Here is a 23,773-nt window from a genome sequence, read left to right on the forward strand (position 1 = left end):
TTTTCAGTATCCCAAGCCTGCTCTCTTCTGCCTCAGCTTTCAGATATCCTTGGGGTTCTACAGCAAAGCTCTTTTCCCACTCACTACTGAGAAGCAAAGATCAACGTTGCAGCTCCTGCTGTTAGCCACTCTCTTCTTTTCTTTTCCAAAAACACATTAATCAAAAAACAAACAGTTACTCCATGGTAAGTTTGGGAAACTCATAACCAGGAATTCCACACACTCCCCTTTCTATCAGTATTTTCAGATTGGTGATGTGTACACATGTGCTCACAAACACACCCACATAGAGATAGAAAAGATTGGGAGATGGTAACACACATGGACCCTGAACTGTTTTCTTCTAACTGCAAGATATGAAGAAATCTCAGGACCTCTCTTTTGTGAGTGCTTTTCCCTTCTGCATGCTGGGTTCAGCCCAGGTAAAGGCAAGCTGCCAATCTAACAAGACAATCAAGTCCCATCACATATTATCCCTCAACATTTCCTGATGAAGGCACTTTGATTTCCCCAAAGCAATGATGGTTTGCTGGCAGTGGAGAGAGCAATGACCTTTTGAGATCAAAAGGAAATTCAGTGCTTTAACTTTTCTAGCTCTAGAATCTCTTTAGTCCTGTGGGACTTGGGGACTTAGTCCTATGGGACTTTGATGTGTAAATAACCTTAGGGTCTCTGGAGCTTTTGTCTTTAATCACAAATTAGTCCCTAGAATCTTCTGAAGATATGATTATTTCCTCTTTTCAGCAAGACCTCTAACATTTCTCCTGCACATTGCTTCAGTTGTTCCACTGACTTGAAACCTGGACTTAAATGTTTAATTGTCACCAGTAGGGATCCTTTCCCCTACCCCCAAATTCTCACATTGTAAAATTTTCTCAATTCATAGGACAGAAAAAGACATCAGAACAAAGGTGTGGAAATTTATTTTATTTTCCCCAAATAAACTCTTCTTCCTTATGGCATCATATACGAATGATGAGAAATCCTAAATTTAGTTTATTCCATAAAGTTTAAGAAATAGGTCAGGTTTGGCATCTGTTTATCTCCACCAATCCCTTTGTTAATCAACACATTGTGGATGTGCAAATGCCAGCAACTGTTTTATTTAGGAAAACAGGCATGGCAAAGCAATAGTCTTTTCCCTGGGTCACAAACTGAGCATGTGACAGAGCTGAAAACAGCGAAAAAGATTTACTGTCTGGAGTCCCATTGGGATTGTACTTCCCCAACAGAGCCTCATGGCATCTGATTTATTATAAAGTACTCTGAGTCATAATGACTTAATTATGACTTCTATTTAACTACCATGTTCATGTAACTAGAATGCACCTGTACATTAATTTAAAAATGTTATACTGTGCAATTTTTCTTAATTCTGTAAGGGTAACAAGTAACTCAGTAATGACTTGAAACTTGCTATGTATTTTCAATACTAAGATTAAAGTTTTAACCAAACTTACAACAGGCACATTTTGGCAGTTAGTGTAAACACAACATTAACAAGCCATATGCCAGATGTTTGCTTCCAAGGCCTTAGAGAAAATGACTGAACAAGGGCCTACATCCAAACTAATGCTTCCTCCTTCCCCCTGATTTTTGACAGTTGACAGCTCATCAGTTTTCTTCTCACGCTGGCTTTTTTGATTGCCCATTGGTAGGAATTTCTTCCATTAACACTGCTGATAGAAGTGTCTTACTGTAGGCTCACCCTCTGCCCTTCTGAGGTCCTTCTGCAGCTTGTCTTTTGTCACTTCTCCTTTGTCAACTGATCTCTAGTTTGTCCCTCAGGAATACCAAGGAGCGATCTAAGTGACTTGATCTGGGCTAAGCAGGCAGGGAAGAACAGGTCTGTTTTTCCACCCACTCCTTAATCAGTTGGTGGGAGATGGCTAACTTAGGGGGCAGCCAGAATGGGAAAGTCCCATTCTGTTGCTGAGTATAGGGGCCCTTTCTCTTCAGGGCTGTAGCTACCTCATCATGACTGAACCAGGCAGCTGTCTCTAATTCTCTCAAGTTCACCTGGATCTGAAAGACATAAGGAAGAAAAAGATGTAAGGTCAGGAGCTACAAAATTTAGAATACTATGGCCAAAGGTCAGAAAATGATTCTAGAACTAAGCAATCTTAGAAGATAATACCTGGGATCTTCAGGTTAGGTGAAAGTCAGTTCTAGATACTGCCCAGAAGCAAAAGAGGCATAATTAAGAAATGAGAGTTTTATATATATATACATATATATATGTATATATACGTATATATGTATATATATGTATATATGTGTATATATATAAAATATATATTTATATATATAAATATATATATAAATATGTATATATACATGTATTTATATATATATATATATTTTTTTTTTTTTTTTTTTTTTTTGAGACAGAGCCTCACTCTGTTGCCCAGGCTGGAGTGCAGTGGCACTATCTCGGCTCGATGCAAGCTCCACCTCCCAGGTTCACACCATTCTCCTGCCTCAGCCTCCTGAGTAGCTGGGACTATAGGCGCCCGCCACCATGCCCGGCTAATTTTTTGTATTTTTTAGTAGAGATGGGGTTTCACCGTGTTAGCCAGGATGGTCTCGATCTCCTGATCTTGTGATCCACCCGCCTCGGCCTCCCAAAGTGCTGGGATTACAGGTGTGAGCCACTGCGCCCGGCCGAGTTAAATATATTTCTAACATATTAAAAAAAAAAAAGATAAGATACATTAAATAAATCCTGGAAGTACAAATACTAAAATGTTAAGTGTGGTTAACATTGAGAATAAATCCTATTTTTCCTTGTGTCTCTATTGATTGTATAAATTTTTCAATTAAAAAACATACAAATATTTTTTTTTTTTTTTTGAGATGGAGTTTTGTTCTTTTTGCCCAGGATAGAGGGTAATGGTGTGATCTTGGCTCACTGCAACCTCCGCCTCCCAGGTTCAAATGATTCTCCTACCTCAGCCTCCCGAGTAGTTGGGATTACAGGCACCCGCCACCACACCCGGCTAATTTCTTAGTAGAGACGGGGTTTCACCATGTTGGACAGGCTGTTTTCGAACTCCTGACCTCAGGTGATCCACCTGCCTCGGCCTCCCAAAGTGTTGAGATTACAGGCGTGAGCCACTGTGCCCGGCCACTTTTTTTTTTTTTTTTTTTAAAGGATAAGGGTTAATGATAGTCAAAAGCATAGTCTCATCTTTGCAAGAAGCAAAGTAACGCGAACTTCATCCCGAGGAAGCTGAAATAGATTAGATATTCTGTAAAAACCAAAACATACAATAGGCAAACTTTGGCAGGCAGAGACCATCGGTCAGGGATGCTGGAGAAGTGCAAGATGAGATTGGATAAGACAATGTTTAGCCGGGCGTGGTGGCTCATGCCCATAATCCCAATACTTTGGGAAGCTGAGGTGGGAGGATCACCTGAGATCAGGAGTTCAAGACCAGCCTGGCCAACATGGTGGAACCCCATCTCTAATAAAAATACAAAAATTAGCCGGGCATGCTGGCAGGCACCTGTAATCCCAGCTACTCGGGAGGCTGAGGCAGGAGAATTGCTTGAACCTGGGAGGCGAAGGTTGCAGTGAGCTGAGATCGTGCCACTGCTCTCCAGCCTGGGCAACAAGAGTGAGACTCCAGCTCAAAAAAAAAAAAAAAAAAAAGACAACGTCTAAGTTTCTTTCAACTACAAGTTCCTATAGTTTTATATTTTTAGTTCCCAGCATCCTGACTGACTTCAGCAATAAGACCAGTCCTGCAGTCAGTCATTAAATGATGCTTGATTGTGTGCCTACTATATGTAAGATACTCTTAAGTCCTGACAATAAAAGATAAATTGTCTCATATAAACAGTGTTGGGAAAATTGGATATCCACATGCAAAAGAATGAAATCGGACCCTTATCTTACATCATATGCAAAAACCAACTTAAAATGGATTAAAGACTTAAATGTAAAACCTGAAACAATAAAATTCTTAGAAGAAAACATAAAGGAATAAATTTCTAGACATTAGACTGGGCAATGGTCTCTTGGATATGACACCAAAAGCACAGGCAAGAAAAGCAAAGATAGACAAGTAGGGATTCTATCAAACTAAAGCTTCTGCAGAGTCAGGGAATCAATCAACAGAGTGAAGAGACAACCTGCAGAATGGGAGAAAATATTTGCAGACCCTATATCTAATAAGGAGTTAATATCCAAAATATATAAGGAACTCCTACAACTTAATACCAAGAAATAAATAAGCCAATTTAAAAATGGGCAAAGAATCTGAATAGACATTTCTCCAAAGAAGGTATTCAAATGGCCAACAGGTAGGTGAAAAGGTGCTCAACATCACTAATCATCAGGGAAATGCAAATGAAAACCTCATACCTTCTTTGATGGCTACTATTAACTCATACCTTCTTTAATGGCTACCATTAAAAAAGTACAACCAACAGCAAGTATTGGTAAGGATGTAGAGAAAAGGGAACCCATCTACACTGTTGGGGGGAATATAAGTTGGTGCAGAAAAGTTGGTGCAAAAAATATAGAGGTTCCTCAAAAAATTAAAAATAGAATTACCCTTTGGTCTAGCATCCCACTTCTGGATTGAAATCTAGATCTTGAAGAGATATCTGCACTCCCATGTTCACTGCAGCATTATTCACAATGGATGAATGGATAAAGAAAATGTGGTATATACTACGATAGAATATTATTCACCCTTAAAAAGGAAGGGAATCCTGTAGTTGCAACAAGATAGATGGGCCCAAAGGACATGCTAAGTGAAATAAGCCAGACACAGAAAGACAAATATTGCGTGATCACACTTACATGTGGAATCTAAAATAGTCAAACTTATAGAAGCAGAGAGTAGAATGGTGGTTGCCAGGAGCTGAAGGGAGGGGAAAATGGAAAAAGTTGCATGCCAGGGGCTGAAGGGAGGGTGGCCACTGGTCAAAGGGTACAAGGTTTCAGTCATGCAAAATAAGTTTTGAAGATCTTGTACACCATAGGGTCTACAATTAATAATATTATATTATACACATAAAAATTTGCTAAGAGAATAGATCTCACATCAAGTGCTCTTACCACAAAATAAAAAAAAAAAAAGTGGGGTGGGAGAAAAATAAAAGGGGTGGGAGGAAACTTTTATAGGTGATGAATAAGTTTATGGCATTGATAGTGATGATGGTTTGATAATTTCAAGGGTATATACTTCTCTGCTGAAGCAGGAGGATCACTTGAACCCAGGAGGTGGGGGTTGCAGTGAGCCAAGATCGCGCCACTGCACTCCAGGCTGGGCAACAGAGTAAGACTCCGTCTCAAAAAAAATAAATAAATAAATAAAATAAATTGTCTCATGATTGACATATATGCAAGGGAGAATGGAGATTATTTGCTTCCTTACTAGGTTGCAAATTCCTTGAGGGCATAAATAATATTTAATTTAATTAATTAATTTATTTATTTTCAAGACGCATTCTCGCCCTGTTGCCCAGGCTGTAGTGCAGTAGCGTGACCTCAGCTCACTGCAACCTCCACCTCCCAGGTTCAAGCGATTCTCCTGCCTCAGCCTCCCAAATAGCTAGGACTACAGGTGCCTGCCACCACGCCGAGCCAATTTTTGTATTTTTAGTTGAGATGAGGTTTCACTATCTTGGCCAGGCTGGTCTTGAACTCCTGACCTCGTGATCTGCCCACCTCAGCCTCCCAAAGTGCTGGGATTACAGGCATGAGCCACCGCGCTCAGCCCTAAATCATATTTTACAAATGTTTATGTAATCTAGACGATGCTGGACTAGACAAGTGTTTAATAAGTACTTGCTGATGAGCAGGTTGGATAAAGCAAAAGAAATATCACAGCATAAGGGAACATGAGAACTTACTTCTGTCTGCCCTGGTTTCACAGTTGCATGGCAAGCAATCATGAGTGAGCCACTAGGGAAGGGCCAGTGCTGGGATGCATAGTACTGCAGGCTTTCCACCTCCAATCCCACCTCTTCTGCAACTTCTCGATGGATGGTCTCTTCCACACTTTCACCTACAAGCACTCAGATTAATTCAGGACAGCCCTGTAGCTAGAAGGGTGATACAGACAGCCCATTTGAGAAAGGTGCACAACACTGGCTCCAAAGTTTCAATGAAATGCTCTTGGGAGTGTCCTAAAACTCTGAGTCATTCCAACAATAAGAATCAGGTCCAGAGCTGTGTGTTGAACCACAGTGCTTAAGCCTGCTAGGTCTAAAGTAAGGCTGACAGTAGGAGGGACTACTGCCCTCAGCTTTCATAAAATTCCACTTTTCACCATTTGCAAATTTGACCCCAACAGACTAGAGAAAAAACCAACCTGTAAATAAATACTGAATTCTAGCAAATGTTATGCATGCTCAAATAGGAAGAAGTGTACTAATATCTTCAATCTATGCATCAAAAAATAAGATAGATTAATTAATGGATAGATGGATAGCTTTGTGATAAAGTAAGTGTAGTAAAAATTTATGGAATCTAGGGGTGTGCTCAGAGCAGGAGGCCTAAAGAATGGCTCCTCTGTTTATAACACACCCAACAGGAATCTGGGGTCATTGTGATGAGAGGCACAAAGCTTGTGGCCTCCCTACAAACAAATGCCTACATGTGAAGAGGAAAAAAAATTATAGAATCTGGGTAGTGGGTGTATGGGTGTTCACTGTATAATTCTTTCAACAATCTCCTATGTTTGAAAATTTGCTTAAAAAAATAGTGTGGCTCACACCTGTAATCCCAACACTTTGGGAGGTCAAGGCAGGCAGGTCACTTGAAGCCAGGAGTTCAGGACTGGCCTAGGCAACACGGCGAGATCCTGTCTCTACAAAAAATTTTAAAAATTAGCCGGGCATGGTAGCCTGCGCCTGTAGTCCTAGCTATTCAGGAGGCTGAGGTGGGAGGATTGCTTGAGCCCAGAAGGTTGAGGCTGTAATGAGCCATGATTGCGCCACTGCACTCCAGCCTGAGCAACAGGGTGAGACTCCATCTCAAAAAAGAGGAATGGAAAAAATTATATATCTATAAAATGCCAGAAAGCAGTTTTCTTGACATGATAGAAAAGAATGTGCTTGGGAATTCAAGCTCTATAGCAACAAGACAGAGAAGATTGTATTAGTAAGGTTGTATATCTTCCAGTGTCACCTGTATATCCCCTAAACTCCTTACCTATATCACAAAAACCTGCCAAGGCAGAATACATTCCCTTGGGAAAGGAGCTTTGGCGGGCAAGCAGGCATCGGGTCCCATCTGACACCAGCGTGATCACCACAGGAGCCATCTAGGAAAGGGGAATGGAAACTGAGATGCTGGCACTTTGGACCCTGCCAGTGAACTAAAGCAATGTGTAATTAAGGAATTGCACAGGCTTCCTTCCCCAGGACAAAGCAGTGCACAGTCTTCTTGGATTACTGTCCTCTTACAGCAATACTTACCTGTGGATAATAGATGATATTATTGGAAGGGCACACACGCTTGCTGCCAGCCACGTTCTTCTTGGTGGGCTGCCCACTTCTGCTGCAGAACTGATGAGCATCATGCCAGCGGAGAAGAGCTTGAGCCTAGGAACACAAAGATGGGCCTGGTTTCATTTGGAGAGAATGCGGGGCTCATCTTTAACAGCACTGGGCCTAGTGTCTGGAACAACTCACAGGGAAATGCCAATCTCTTTCCAGCTCATGTAATTTAAATGGTTACTGTTTAAATTTTAGGACAAGTAAACTAACAACATATTCCTCTAGCATCAGAAATCAGAATAAAAGAAAGCATATTTTTAAATGTGTTATTATTTAAAACATATGAAGTTTATAAGGTAATAAAATGGGCCGGGTGCGGTGGCTCACGCCTGTAATCCCAGCACTTTGGGAGGCCAAGGCGGGCGGATCACGAGGTCAGGAGATCAAGACCATCCTGGCTAACACGGTGAAACCCCATCTCTACTAAAAATACAAAAAATTAGCCGGGCGAGGTGGCGGGTGCCTGTAGTCCCAGCTACGCGGGAGGCTGAGGCAGGAGAATGGCATGAACCCCGGGGGTCAGAGCCTGCAGTGAGCCGAGATCGCACCACTGCACTCCAGCCAGGGTGAAAGAGCGAGACTCCTTCTCAAAAAAAAAAAAAAAAAAAAAAGTAATAAAATGAACACCCATGTATTCACTAACCAGCTTAAAAATAAAACATTCTCAGTATAGTTGAACACCCCAAAATGTTCTTTTCCCTGGTAAAGTTGGAATTTTTTGCAACTAAAAAAATGTTCAGGGGTTTCTTTTTAAATTAAATGCACAATCAAAATACTTCAGCAAGTGAAATCTAAAGCTGTGAGGGCAAGTCATTAAAGCAATGTAAAGTAATTTCTCTTAGGGAAAACATGATACTGTATATGTCATGGGTCATTAAAAATGTTTATGAGGCTGACAGATCCTATTGCCATAGATCTGCATGTCTTTAGGAGACAATGATCTTGACAGTGGTTCTGCCAAAAACAAGGGCAGAAGAAAGAAGAATAAGCAATCTTCCTACAGCACATTGTCCTGCCAGTGTTTGTAGAAAGGACTATAATCTGCAAAAGAAGAAGTGAAACGTCACTCTAGCCTTGTGTATGTACACATGGATTTGCCCACACATACTGCTCTACTAAATTTACTACAGAACGAGAAATCAGAATCTACCGTGGACAGCAAGGAGGCATCCCTTGCATTGAGTTGAAAGAGAGCCTTTCTCAGCTCAATGAAAGACCCCTTGAGCTCTGTCTCCATTTCAGGTTTGTGTAAGGAGGCTAAAAAATTAGAAAAGATAATGAAATTAAACAATGACAAACTCTGCCTCAGGGCCTCTCTCCAGTCTATCCTGTTAAAATGGTGTTTCCCAAACTTGCCTCGTAAGATTCAACTGGAGAAAGTAAAAAATATCCAGGTTCTCAGCTGGGTGTGGGGGTGTGTGCCTGTAGTCCAAGCTACTCAGGAGGCTGAGGCAGGAGGATGGCCTTGAGGCCATTAGGAGTTCCAGGCTACATACAGTGCACCATGATCTTACCTGTGAATAGCTACTGCACTCCAGCGAGACCCCATCTCTAAAAGTTAAAAAAGGCCAGGCATAGCACTTTGGGAGGCCGAGGAGGGTGAATCACTTGAGGTCAGGAGTTCAAGACCAGCCTGGCAAACATGGTGAAACCCTGTCTGTATTAAAAACAAAAATTAGCCAGGCTTGGTGGTGGGCGCCTGTAATTCCAGCTACTCGGGAGGCTGAGGCATGAGAATCGCCTGAACCCAGGAGGCAGAGGTTGCAGTGAACCGAGATCACACCATTGCACTCCAGCCTGGGTGACAGCAAAACTCCATCTCAAAATAAATAAATATATACATAAAATTTTTTTAAAAAGCAAGATTCTCAAGCCCCTACCTGGAGATTCTAAAGCAGCTGGCATGGAGTGAGGCCCAGCAATCTCTATTTTTGTTTTAACAAGCACCAGGTGATTCTTATATTCAGGCCAGTTTGGGAAACATTAGCACATAGTATTTCTCAAGATCTTCGGGGCAACAAGAACATTTGCATTAGCTTATCCTTGGAAAAGAGATGAAGTGGGACCTCATGGCTCCTATCTGAACCTCATCCCAGCATCACTACATTTACACATAGACCATTAAAGACAGAAGGAAAGCCTGACAGGAGCCATGAGCCAATAGCAAAGTGTTCCCAATTGCAGGTCTGTGGACCCAGAGCTATATGGAAACATTTTTATTCACCTGTATTCATGAAAGAAATAAAAATGATGTCATAAGTTTTTTAACATTTGTTATGAAATATTGAAATATACAAAATGTGACTGGGCTTGGTGGCTCATGCCTGTAATCCCAGCACTTTGGGAGGCCAAGGCAGGCGGATCACCTGAGGTCAGGAGTTCGAGACCAGCCTGACCAACATGGAGAAACCCCATCTCTACTAAAAATACAAAACTAGCCAGGCGTGGTGGCACATGCCTGTAATCCCAGCTAATAGGGAGGCTGAGGCAGGAGAATCGCTTGAACCTGGGAGGTGGAGGTTGCGGTGAGCCGAGATCGCACCATTGCACTCCAGCCTGGGCAACAAGAGTGAAACTCCGCCTCAAAAAAAAAAAAATATACAAAATGTATAGGCCAGGTGTGGTGGCTCATACATATAATCTTAGCACTTTGGGAGGCCAAGGAGGGAGGATTGCTTGTACCCAGGAGTTTGAGACCAGCCTGGGCAACATAAGGAGACCCCCGTCTCTATAAAAAAAAAAAAAAATTAAAAATTAGCTTGGCATGGTAGTACATGCCTATGGTCCCAGCTACTCAGGAGGCTGAAGTGGGAGGATCACTTGAGCCCAGGAGGTCAAGGCTGCAGTGAGCTGTGATTATACCACTGCACTCCAGCCTGGGCAACAGCAAGACATTGTCTCAATAAAATAAGATAAAATAAAAAAATAAAATGTATAATGGTACAGAGACTAATACCATAAACATTCATGTACCCATCACCTTAGAAGGCATTAAAATGTCCTTTATTTTCATTTAAATGATGATGATAGCAGATGACAGTATTTTTAATGTCCTTTTTTAAAAAATAGAAAGTTGATAACCTTTTGTATTCCCCAAATTTTCCTTTAAATTTTACCATTATGTGAAATCCCAAATTCTGAAGACCACTGGGAAGTACCCGTTAGGAATAATGTTATGTACCACTTAGGGAAAAGGAGCTATCCAAACCTAGATCCAGAGCAAACCATGCTTCCTGCTGCTCAGAGCATCCAATCAGCACAGAGTCTTCTATTCTTCGTGCATCCTGTCCAAATTTACCCAGGAGCCTTTCCAACTCTAAGAAACAGGGGAAGGGAGAAAAGCAAAACACAAGGGTTTCTATTAAATCACTACAGCCATATTAGACTCACAGAAAATCATCTACTTCAGCTTTAAGTGGGTATACTTGGCTTCTAGCTGCAGCTAATTAGCTATGTAACCTTGGTCTAACCATTTAACCTCTCCAGGCCTGTTTTCTCATTAGCAATCTGAGGACTTTAGACCAAAGAAGGAATTCTTGTATAACACTGTATTACTCTATGACTGTATCATGAAAGGAAAATATCCCCGCGTTAGTAAGATGCATGATAGTTAACTTATTAAGTAATTGAAAAAAAAATAAGTATCACACTTAAAATGGTACAGACCAAGGCTGGGGGGCAGGGAGGATTGCTTGAGGCCAGGAGTTTGAGACCAGCCTGGGCAACACAGCAAGACCCTGTCTCTACAAAAAATAAAATCAGCTGGGTGCAGTGAAGTGCACACCTGTAGTCCCAAAAACTTGGGAGGCAGAGATGGGAGGATCTCTTGAGCCGAGGAGTTCAAGGCTGCAGGTAAAGACCAATCCGGTTCTATAATTAACCTCCAGAATGTGCTACTTTTGTGGACAACAGTAAAATACTCATCTGAGATGCCAATCTCTTAAGAGATGAGTGCTGTGTAGGGAGAAATCCTATACACTTGTTCATGAAGGACTCATTTATTTGTTCATAATACAACATAACACACACAAAAACCATAATACAACATAAACATTGCTAAATCTCTAATGTTTAGTGCCTTCTGATGGAGTCCTCAGATTCTTCTGCAGTGCTAGAAACTACCTATCCAAATACTCCAACTTCTGACCTATGGAGAAATTCACTGGCAATACAGAAGTTAGTATATAGTGACTCATATAAAACTGAAAGTTCACATTTTGTTTTCTGTCTTTGAGACACCACCAGGCTCGACTAATTTGTTGTTCTTGGATAGAGACGGGGTCTCACTATGTTGCCCAGGCTAGTGTTGAACTCCTGGGCTCAAGCAATCCACCCACCTCAGCCTCCCAAAGTGCTGGGATTACAGGCATGAGCCACCCAACCCAGCCAAAGTTTGCATTTTGAATGACAAATCCCAATGGCTTGGATATCTTTAGTTAAATATGCTAAAAGAGTTCTAAAAGCAAATTCATTTTAATTCACTTTTAATCTTGACCCTTCTAGTAAAAATGAAGTTATGATGGAACTTTTTTTTTTTTTTTTTTGAGATGGAGTCTCGCTCTGTCGCCCACGCTGGGGTGCAGTGGCGTGATCTCGGCTCACTGCAAGCTCCGCCTCCCGGGTTGACGCCATTCTCCTACCTCAGCCTCCCGAGTAGCTGGAACTACAGGCGCCCGCCACCACGCCTGGCTAATTTTTTTTGTATTTTTAGTAGAGACGGGGTTTCACCGTGTTAGCCAGGTTGGTCTCCATCTCTTGACCTCGTGATCTGCCCGCCTCGGCCTCCCAAAGTGCCTGGATTACAGGCGTGAGCCACGGCGCCCGGCCATGATGGAACTCTTAATTAGCATAACTGTGTACCTCCATGGAGGCTGGAATTCACTGCTCTAAGGCAAAGACTGGCAAACTTTTTCTGGAAAGAGATATTAAATATTTTAGGCTTTGTGAGTCATACAGTCTCTGTCACAACTCTGCATTGTAGTGCAAAAGTAGCCATAGACAATATATCAATGAATGAGTATGGCTATGTTCCAATAAAAATTAATTTACAAAACAGGTAGCAGATACAATTTCGACAGCAGTTTTACCAACCCTTGGTTTAAGGCATTAGTGGTTCATTTCATCACTAAATAATATTTGACTGGACAACTAGAGTTCATACAATAAATTATTAGTTGGCAGAGGCAGTTATACAAGCATGAGACTCAAAAGTTTTTTGAAAAATCTAGACTCCAAAGTTCAAGGATCTTTCTTAGAATTCATTATGGGCTGAATTCTGCTTAGTGGCCACAGGCTGGTCAACGCCACTGGTCCACTCTGGACTTACCTAACAGGCTATGCCGGGGGGCCAGGTATTGATGTGCTGAAGTCTGAAGCAGAGGAGCCAGACTATGAAAGAGGTAAAACGCTCCTGTTTGCTGGGCTTTTTTACATGAATCATCATCTTCCTTCAGTTCAAATAAATACCTGTATTTGGGAAATAATCAAACCATTACAAAACCACCCTTAGTTACCTGTATAGCATTCATCTTTGAGAATGCTGCCGCTGCATCCCTCTCCTACCATGGTTATTTCCCTTTATTTATTTACAACCTAATTTGCTCCAAAAAGGGTTTGAGATGGCTATAGATAATCGTTCATTCCCTTCTTTGTCTTACTGTGTACCTCACCCATACTTCTGTGGTTGCGCTATTGGTTTATTTGTTCATTTGTCTGTCTCCTCTGAGAGACTATGATCTCCTTAAGGGGAAGGTATGCTTTACTCAGCTCTGTATCTCTGTAGTTAGCATATTGAATGGCTCGATTCAATAAATATTTATTGAATTGAACTTCAAAGGTAATAAATATTTACTGAATTGAACTTCAAGGTACTCTGCCAATATTACACTGTGAGGCAAGAATTTACATGCAGTGGAGTGAAAGGAAAACAAGTACAGTGATAAAACATCAACCACAAAATACCTAGAGATGGGAACAGACTTTTTCACAGCAGACAAAGAGTAAACACTGTATCTTCAGTGACCCTCATTCAATCTAGGGAAGATAAAGAACAAATTTTACCTTCAATGTACCCTTACTTCAAACATCTAGATCCCAAAGTAGATACCATTAACTCCTTATCTCTAGCAAAGGGAGCACCTGGCCGGGTGTGGTGGCTCACGCCTGTAATCCCAGCACTTTGGGAGGCTGAGGCAGGTGGATCACGAGGTCAGGAGTTCCAGACCAGCCTGGCCAATATGGTGAAACCCTGTCTCTACTAAAAATACAAAAATTAGCTGGGCATGGTGGCACGCGCCTGTAGTCCCAGCTACTCAGGAGGCTGAGGCCAAAGAATCGCTTGAACCTGGGAGGTGAAGGTTGCAGTGAGCAGAGATCGCGCCACTGCACTCCAGCCTGGATGACAGAGTGAGACTCCGTCTCAAAAAAAAAAAAAAAAAAAGGAAACAAAGGGAGCATTGATGAAACCTATACTTAACCTATTTAATAAGGATAGTATTTTCATTTTCTTTCTTTCTTTTTGTTTTGAGACGGGGTCTCACTCTGTCACCCAGGCTAGAGTGCAGTGGCATGATCTCGGCTGACTGCAGCTTCTGCCTCCCAGGTTCAGGCAATTCTGGTGCCTCAGCCTCCTGAGTACCTGGGATTACAGGCATGCCCCACCATGCCTGGCTAATTTCTGTATTTCAGTAGAGACGGGGTTTCATCATGTTGGCCAGGCTGGTTTCGAACTCCTGACCTCAAGTTATCTGCCTTCGGCCTCCCAAAGTGCTGGGATTACAGGCGTGTGCCACTGCGCCCAGCCATAGTATTTTCAGTAGCCAAAATGAAAATGTGGAAAAAGGGAACATCCTCTTATTCTTGGTTTCTCAAAAAGAGGCAACAGTAATGGGGTAAGTACCAGGCTTTTCCAGTACCTTCATTAAGGGTGGGCTGAGTCTCTCCCTTCAAATCCTTGTGATCAGCAGGGACAGAATGCAAATTCCCCTGGGGCCTTGGGATTAGCCATTTTTGCCTGTCAAAAGCCCTAAAACAGATGCTCAGGTAAAAAGTGGCTTCTTTTGTCAAGTGGGAAAAATAGTTTGCAGATATTTCCTGTAGGATCTGAGAACTCGTGTAATACCAGTAGGCAGAGTTGGCTCAACATGAAAATAAAAAGCAAAAAGACAAATGCACCCCAGTGGTACCTTTCAGAACCTACTCTGACTGTGATAAAAGGGGTTATGATGAGCTCTTTATAAATAGAAGACAAAAGAAACCTGATCTTTTAAGACTTGTGATATTTTTAAACTTATTATGAGTCACTGTAGCCTCCTGGGGCAAAAACTCAATGCATGTCAAAGGAGAGACATGTGTCACTCAGAAGTTACCAAATATAAACAATAGAACAAACACTGCTGCCTTCGTAAAAGAACAGAAAGAGTGGTACAACCTGTACTTGCCCTAATGACCCTAAAAAAGCAAAACACCTACAAAAACACCCAGGTTAAGGTCTTAGACCCAGGGCCTCACTGGAACTGGAATTGAGATCCAAAAGTTCCTTACACTCCTCTGGATCGGGAACTCTTATTTTTAAAAATTTATTTTCCCTTTTCAGTTATAATAGCATGGAAATTGCTATGATTATCAAAGTTGAAAATATTTAGATTATTTTAAAACAAACTGTTTTTCCTTATTTTAACAGTAAAAAATAGTCAATCATTAATAATCAGAATATACAACTGTCAATTTTTTGAAAAGGAAATCATCAAAATTCCACCACTCAGGGATAATCACTGTTTACACTTTGGAATTCTCTAAGCGATTACTATTATACATCAATACATATATAAGTATATTTAGAATCCATCAAACCTACTAATTTGTAGCCTTTTTTCTTAAACATATATAAATATTTTCACATCATATTCGTTATTGATAGACTTTTATTCTTTTCTCTTTTTTTTTTTTTTGAGACAGAGTTTCACTCTTGTTTTCCAGGCTGGAGTGCAGTGGCATGATCTCAGCTCACTGCAACCTCTGCCTCCCGGGTCCAAGTGATTCTCTTGCCTCAGCCTCCCGAGTAGCTGGGATTACAGGTGCCCGCCACCACACCCGGCTAATTTTTGTATTTTTAGTAGAGATGGGGTTTTGCCATGTTGGCCAGACTGGTCTCGAACTCCTGACCTCAGGTGATCTACCCATCTCAGCCTCCCAAAGTGCTGGGATTACAGGTGTTGAGCTTCCGTGCCTAGCCTCATTATTTTTATTCATTCTTAAATAGAGATTTATTTAATCACTTTAACATACTTAAATTTTAGACTCTATTCAATCATGTTAATATTCTTGGCCGGGCACGGTGGCATACTCCTGTAATCCCAGCACTTTGGGAGGTCGAGGTGGGTGGATCACAAGGTCAAGAGATCGAGACCATCCTGGCCAACATGGTGAAACCCCATCTCAACTAAAAATACAAAAATTAGCTGGGCGTGGTGACGTGCACCTGTAGTCCCAGCTACTCAGGAGGCTGCGGCAGGAGAATCACTTGAACCCGTGAGGCAGAGGTTGCAGTGAGCCGAGATCACGCCACTGCAGTCCAGTCTGGCAACAGAGCAAGACTCCATCTCAAAAAAAAAAAAAAAAATTCTTGTAGTCTGTTAAAGGAGTACACACAACCTAAATGTCCAACAATATCTGACACAAGTATCACAATTTTGTCGTTTGTTCACTCTTGTTCATGTAGGATTATATGCTTATGTGCTTCTAAATTTTTTTTTTCTTTGAGACAGGGTCTCACTCTATCATGCAGGCTAGAGTGCAATGACACGATCTCGGCTCATTGCAACCTCCACCTCCCAGGTTCAAGCGACTCTCCCACCTCAGCCTCCTGAGTAGCTGTGACTACAGGTGCACGCCACCATTCCTGGCTAATTTTTGTATTTTTAGTAGAGACAGGGTTTCACCATGTTGGCCAAGCTGGTCTCGAACTCCTGACCTCAAGTGATCTGCCCGCCTTGGCTTCCCAAAGTGCTGGGATTACAGGCGTGAGCCACTGCACCCAGCCTTCATATGCCTCTAAATTTTGGACTAGGCACTCATGCTTGATAGGGCTTTATATGTAGGAATCACTGGTTGTGAGGGTATACTTCCTAAGGAGTTTTATGTTTGTATTTACATGGTGCCCTGGGGTATTTTCAGTCCAAGATTACTACTTAAATTCATTTCTTAGGCTGGGCATGGTGGTTCATGCCTATAATCCCAGAACTTTGGGAGGTAAAGGCAGGAGGATTGCTTGAGCCCAGGAGTTTGAGACCAGCCTGGGCAACATAGCAAGACCCTATCTTACAAACAATAAAAAAAAAATTAGCTAGGCGTGGTGTACAAGTAGCTACGCATGTGATCCTAGCTACTTGGTGGGGGAATTGATTCAGCCTGGGAGGTTGAGGCTGCAGTGAGCTAGGATCATACCACTATACTCCAGCCTATGTGACAGAGCAAGATCCTGTCTCAAAAAGAAAAAAAAGAAAAAAAAATTATTTCTTAGGTTAAGGGTTCTAGAACCACACCACATAGATGGTATAAATTTAACCCCCAAAACTGTATGAAAGCAGGCTAGTGATTTCAAATTCACAGATTTCTAATTTCCCTAGGCTAAGACAAAAAATTCTTTATCATCTTCATGTGCTATTGTAGATTTTTTTTTCCTACTCTACCTTTCATTGAAGTTTAGTTCTTGGGGGAAGGGGGTGGGATTATCTACTTTATTTACAGGAAACTTCATGAAATATTATTCAATACAGTTTTTCATCTGAAGTGACAGGAATAGAACAATGTAGTTTTAACATGTTTATTATTCTATTATAGTACCTTAATTTACTTAATTTCTCCCTTACTGTTCATTCATTCAATAGTACTTTCGTGCCTACCATGTGCCAGGCACTGTTTTATGAAATAGGGGTACCACAGTGGAAAGACAAAGTCTGATCTTAATAGAACTTATATTCAAGTGTGTGAGATATTTTAGATATTATTGGATATTTAGTTTGTTTAAAATTTTTTGGCCAGGTGTGGTGACTTACACCTGTAATCCCAACACTTTGGGAGGTCAAGGCAGGTGGATTGCCAGAGCTCAGGAGTTCAGACCAGCACGGACAACATGGCAAAACCCTGTCTCTACACAAAAATACAAAAATTAGCCAGGCATGGTGGCATATGCCTGTAGTCCCAGCTACTTGGGGGTTTGAGGTGGGAGGATCGCTTGACCCCAGGAGATCAAGGCTGCAGTGAGCCAAGATTGTATCACTGCACTTTAGCCTGAGTGACAGAGTGAGACTCCATCTCTAAAAAAATAAAAATATATATATTTTTTATGTTTACTGGTTTATTATAAAGGATATTACGAAGGATACAAATGAAGAGATGCATTTAGGCCAGGTATGTGGGGGGAGGGTGCAGAGCTTCCATGCCTCCCTGGGTGCGCCACCCTCCAGGAACTTCCATGTGTTCCGCTATCCAGAGGCTCTCTGAACCCTGTCCTTTTGGGTTTTTATGGTGGCTTCATTACATAGGCATGATTGACAACCATGTAGAAATGTGATTGGACAAAATGGTTATGATTTCATACTAATAGACTGACCAGAAACCCAGCAATGCCTGTCTATTCAGGTTCTCCTTGGCCTCCCTGTGCAGCCTTCCTTCCTTCCTCCGGAGTATGGGGCACAACCCTCTCTGGAATGAGGGTCTTTGGACCCGCAATCAGATTAGAGTCCTGCCGTGGGCAGGTAAAAGGAGGACAGGAGAAGGTAAAAGAGATTGTGTTTCCTGAGGCCTGCCCCTGAGGTCTAAAGTGCCCCACATTATAACAAAAGACTATAATAAGGACCATAGGAGTTATGAGCCAGAAACCGTGGATGAATACATATATACACACACACACACACACACACAAATATAATATGTATATATAATAATCATAAACCTAAATATATATATATAATCATAATATCACAATAATTTAATGGGCCAAACAGAATAATCAAAGCTCAGGTTGGCTAAAACTCACCGTGTCTTAGTAACATAGGTTGACAGCAGCCTATAGCACCAAAAAAATTTTCTCCTGCAAGCTATTCCACGATACAGGGACATTGTCAGTTCCTTAAAAAAAAAAAAAGGAGTTTTAAAAACAGTCACAATATGAAATTTAAAGTAATGAATTGCCAAGAGGGTTATACTTTAAGCCAGGATGGGATCACTTTGTAATATTAAGGAAAGACAAACTCAATAGGAGTCAGGTGATCTTGTTTCTACATTGCATTTCTACTCCTAAGTAGCTATGGGATCTCAACATTTCAGTACTTCTTTCATAATCTAGAAAACTGAAACCTGTTCTACCCACCTAGAGTAAGAAGGAAGTAGAAGGAATCCTGTAGATAATATATAAAGTCACATTAGGAAATTTTTTCAGAAGGCAGCTATGCAAATTCACATGGATCCAAGATATTTTCTATTTTTTTGTAGCTCATTGGGAAAGAAAAAAAATCTGTAACTAAATAATCCGTTCTGGCTGAGATGGTCCCTTTAAATTGTATATCAGTATTTTATTCCCCATGAAAAGTACCTCTCACATTGGCAGTAAAAAAAGTCAAGAATTCATTACAGTTAAATAACCAACCACCCTTTTCACTGTGTCTGAGGAAAGCAAGCTTTGACACTAAATGACCGAGGAACATCTAAAATTTAGTCCTACTTCTTGTTTGCATAATTATGAATCACTGATGATGAATCCTTGGACAGTTTTGGCTACAATCTATGTCCTAGCCATGGGTAAAATATATTTAGCAAATGACATTCAACAAAATATTTATTGAGTACTGACTTTATTCGGGGTCCCTTAAAGAACACAAAAATGTAAAAGATGAAAATCCCTGCCATCAAGGAACTCTAGCAGGAGAGAGAAAACATATATATAGCCAGCTTTCACAGAAGGCAGTATGCAATATGTGGGTTGCAAAGCACTCTAGGAGATTATTAAAAGTATTATTCCTACTTTAGTAACCCCAAAACTAGTGTGATATACTAGAAAAAATGTATTTAAAGTCATTATTTCTGGCTCATACACCACTCAGAATGTAAACTGGTATGATATTTTTACAGGTTGATTTGGAAATATCTATTAAAGTGTCAAATAATAAGCCTCTCTTTTTCCTCAGCAATTCCATGTTTAGGAATTTACCCTAGGAAGGAAAGGATATGTACAAGAATGTTAACTGAAAATTATGATAAAATGGATTAATACATGACTTAAGAACAAATAGAGGGCCGGGTGCAGTGGCTCATGCCTATAATCCCAGCACTTTGGGAGGCTGAGGCAGGCGGATCACCTGAGGACAGGAGTTCAAAAACAGCCTCACCAACATGGAGAAACCCCATCTCTACTAAAAATACAAAATTAACCGGGCGTGGTGGCACATGCCTGTAATCCTAGCTACTTGGGAGGCTGAGGCAGGAGAATCACTTGAACCTAGGAGGTGGAGGTTGCAGTGAGCCGAGATCGCACCGTTGCACTCCAGCCTGGGCAACAAGAGCAAAATGTCGTCTTAAAAAAAAAGAAAAAGAACAAATAGAAAAGAACAGTGAAAAAAAAATATATATAGTAACAGGGAGAGAGACTTAGAACATATTATTAAGTAAACAAAGCAAGGAGGAATTGGAGGAGATACTAGTCCAAGTGTACAAAGTTTCAGTTAGGATGAATAAATTCTGGATATCTGTTGTGCTGTATGGTAACTATAGTTCATAATGTATTGTATACTTGGAAATTACTAAGAAAGTAGATATTAGATGTTCTCAACACACACAAAAAAATGTGAGGTGATGAATATATCTGCTAGATTTAATCATTTCACAATGTATACCTGTATCAAAACATCACATTGTAAACTATAAATATATACTTTTTTTTGTCAATTATACCTTAATAAAGCTGGAGAAAAAAACAGGTAACAGTTGGTTAACATGACCTAATTAATTTATACAGAAAAGGACACAGACATACCAATATACATAAATTATATGTATTTAATTATATTTTTCTTTTTTTTTTTGAGACGTAGTTTCGCTCTTGTTGCCCAGGCTGGAGTGCAATGGTGCAATCTCGGCTCACCGCAACCTTCACCTCTCAGGTTCAATCGATTCTCCTGCCTCAGCCTCCCGAGTAACTGGGATTACAGGCATACGCCACCACGCCCAGCTAATTTTGTATTTTTTCTTAGTAGAGACGAGGTTTCTCCATGTTGGTCAGGCTGGTCTCGAACTCCTGTCCTCAGGTGATCTGCCTGCCTTGGCCTCCCAAAGTGCTGGGATTACAGGCATGAGCCACCGCCCCTGGTCTTATTTATATTTTTCAAATGACTAGAAGTATACATACCAAACTGTTAAGAGTGACTAATTTGGGGGAGTGGGATGAAGATAAACATTGAAAAAGGTGGCTGTAATTTTTACTTTGTTCATTTTTCTGTACTGAAAAAAAAAATAGCCATGTGTACTTCTTTTAAGACAAAAGAAAAGCCTAATAAAATAGTAGTTCCTGAGACTAACTGGTTAATGAGGCTACCTCCATGCCACTGTTCCCCAAAACACCTCACCATATTGCACGAGCCAAAGGGAATTCATTTGGTGAGTTTCTTGGACCTTGGGAACTGCTGCCTGATGTTTTGCCTAGTTTCTGCTACTAAATTAACCTTAGCCAGTTGTAGATTATCATGGACTGCTGACTCATGAGCTGATGGTCACAGAGCTATTTATGTTTTTAAAAGTACAATGTTTGATGGAGATGAAAGGTAATAGCAGTCTTACCCAACTACTAAATGATGAGGTAAGGTGCTTTAACATTAATAGTTTCTTTGAACTCCCCATAACAAATGATTCACACATGTTTCTTATCCTGTTCATCTTTCCAGAAGAAAGATTAATTTATAAAGTACTACAGAGTGACAAAAAAGCCCATCTTGAATCTAGTGGTTACTTCCACCGTGAAGAGGCCAGGTTCCCTAGTATTTAAGAGAGTTTTTTTTAGGCCAGGCGCGGTGGCTCACGTCTGTAATCCCAGCACTTTGGGAGGCCGAGGCGGGCGGATCACGAGGTCAGGAGATCGAGACTATCCTGGCTAACACGGTGAAACCCCGTCTCTGTTAAAAATACAAAAAAATTGGCTGGGCGCGGTGGTGGGCACCTGTAGTCCCAGCTACTCGGGAGGCTGAGGCAGGAGAATGGCATGAACCCAGGAGGCGGAGCTTGGGTCACTGCACTCCAGCCTGGGCGACAGAGTGATACTCCACCTCTTTTTTAGAATCCATTTCTCCACGACTGTGGACCTCCATGGGATGGGGAAATATGGAAAACTGAGGAACCACGGGAATATAGCTTTGAAGGTCTCACTGACCTGCTTTATAGTTTGGTTTCTAAAAAATAATTTTTCCTCCCTTTAAAAAAAAATAAAAATTAAGGCACAATGTGAGAAGTTAGCAAGTTCCATTTTTAAATGACTCTCCAAAAAAGTATCAGAAAATGATTAGCTGTGGTTACTGAGGTAGCTCCACAGTTATGAGGCAAAACTATGGTTATATCCCTGGTTTCTGCAAAAAGGAAGAGATTAAGCTAAAATGTTAAAATGCTGTGACCACGACCTTTTTTCAAGTTCTGATCATGCCTCCCTGTGAAGTCCTTCCTGCACTTAGAAGCTGAGCAGGTTTCTGTTTCACTGTACTCACTCTGAATTCTTTTCGGGGCACCTTCCTGGTCCTCAGGAATCAGCACAGAAGAGGAAACTCCTAATGTTCACCTTCAACGGCTTCCGTTCCCCGGAGGGACCATTGCTGCTTCTGCCACACTTCCCAGAATCCTTCTAGAGATGCACTCTGGGAATTGTAGTTCAGTTCCCAGGCATGCTGCTGTGTTCTCCAACTGCAAGTTAACCATGATTGTCAAAAGCATGAACATCTAAGATCTTATTACCAAGAGAACTACTATATCCTTGGAGAAAATAGATTAGTATTAGATCTATTTTTTAATTAAAAAAGATAAAGTCATTAAGTCCACCCTCATACACAGAAGGCATATATTATGAGGCTGGGGAGAGGATGAAGTAGGGGTGGGAATCAAATAACTTTCAACTTTAGTACATCTCTAGTTCTCTCTCCGCACACTTTAGAACTAGCTCTAAAATTTCATGAAGTTCTTCCAATTTAAAAGGATGGGACTCTGTATAGGTATGTATAGATATGTTTGAACTTATGGTAGGATTCATTTCTTGATCAGAGGAAGAGCATTCCATTCGACTGGAAGCAGTCTCCTAGCAGTGTGTCCGGAGTTGGTTCCTTCCGGTGGGTTCTTGGTCTTGCTGACTTCAAGATTGCAGCCGTGGAGCTTTCGGTGAGTGTTATAGCTCTTAAAGGTGGCATGGACCCAAAGAGTGAGCAGCAGCAAGATGTGAAGAGCGAGAGAACAAAGATTCCACAGCACGGAAGGGGACCCGAGCAGGTTGCTGCTGCTGTCTGGGGTGCCAGCTTTTATTCCCTTATTTGTCCCTGCCCACGTCCTGCTGAGTGGTCCATTTTACAGAGCACTGATTGGTCCATTTTATGGAGTGCTGATTGGTCCATTTTACAGAGTGCTGATTTGTGCATTTACAATCCTTTAGCTAAACACAGAGTGCTGATTGGTGCGTTTTTACAGAGTGCTGATTGGTGCATTTACAATCCTTTAGCTAGACACAGTGCTGATTGGTGCATTTACAATCCTTTAGCTAGACACAGAGTGCTGATTGGTGTGTTTTTACAGAGTGCTGATTGGTGTGTTTACAATCCTTTAGCTAGACACAGAGCGCTGATTGGTGGGTTTTTACAGAGTGCTGATTGGTGCGTTTACAATCCTTTAGCTAGACACAGAGTGCTGATTGGTGCATTTTTACAGTGTGCTGATTGGTGCATTTACAATTCTCTCACTAGACAGAAAAGTTCACCAAGTCCCTGCTCGACCCAGGAAGTCCAGCTGGCTTCACCTCTCAGCAGAACTACTTTGGTATTGCTCTCTTCTTGTTTTACTACTAAAGTTACTTGCCTATGAGAGAAGGCACTTTTTTTTTTTTTTTTTTGAGACAGAGTTGCTCTGTCACTCAGGCTGGAGAGCAGTGGTGCAATCTTGGCTTACTGAAACCTCCTCCTCTGGAGTCAAGTGATTCTCCTGCCTCAGCCTCCTGAGTAGCTGGGATTACAGGTGCACG

General features: G+C 41.3%; 1 protein-coding gene and 1 non-coding gene across 8 annotated transcripts; one reads left to right on the top strand and one right to left on the bottom strand.

Moving 5' to 3' along the window:
- Positions 1-907: 907 nt before the first annotated feature.
- NUDT13 (nudix hydrolase 13) lies at positions 908-22,394 on the bottom strand. Of its 7 annotated transcripts, none has more exons than XM_055275816.2 (9): positions 22,263-22,394; positions 18,557-18,648; positions 12,845-12,984; positions 10,700-10,834; positions 8,669-8,775; positions 7,438-7,563; positions 7,172-7,283; positions 5,869-6,023; positions 908-2,025 (listed from the first exon to the last, which is right to left on the bottom strand). In XM_055275816.2, the coding sequence occupies exons 2-9, from the start codon at positions 18,637-18,639 to the stop codon at positions 1,825-1,827; spliced, it is 1,059 nt and encodes a 352-aa protein (XP_055131791.1). In that variant the 5' UTR covers positions 18,640-18,648; positions 22,263-22,394; the 3' UTR covers positions 908-1,824. The 7 variants fall into 7 exon arrangements, with proteins under 7 accessions (XP_055131791.1, XP_055131793.1, XP_055131792.1 ...); XM_055275818.2 differs by having other exon boundaries at positions 10,727-10,834; positions 22,263-22,383; XM_055275817.2 differs by having other exon boundaries at positions 22,179-22,312.
- LOC129481457 (small nucleolar RNA SNORA11) lies at positions 6,491-6,618 on the top strand. Its single transcript, XR_008657446.1, has one exon. It is a non-coding gene; the product is annotated as a small nucleolar RNA SNORA11 (small nucleolar RNA).
- Positions 22,395-23,773: the final 1,379 nt, after the last annotated feature.

Source organism: Symphalangus syndactylus, chromosome 4, assembly GCF_028878055.3.
Source record: "Symphalangus syndactylus isolate Jambi chromosome 4, NHGRI_mSymSyn1-v2.1_pri, whole genome shotgun sequence".
NCBI classification, from domain to species: domain Eukaryota; kingdom Metazoa; phylum Chordata; class Mammalia; order Primates; family Hylobatidae; genus Symphalangus; species Symphalangus syndactylus.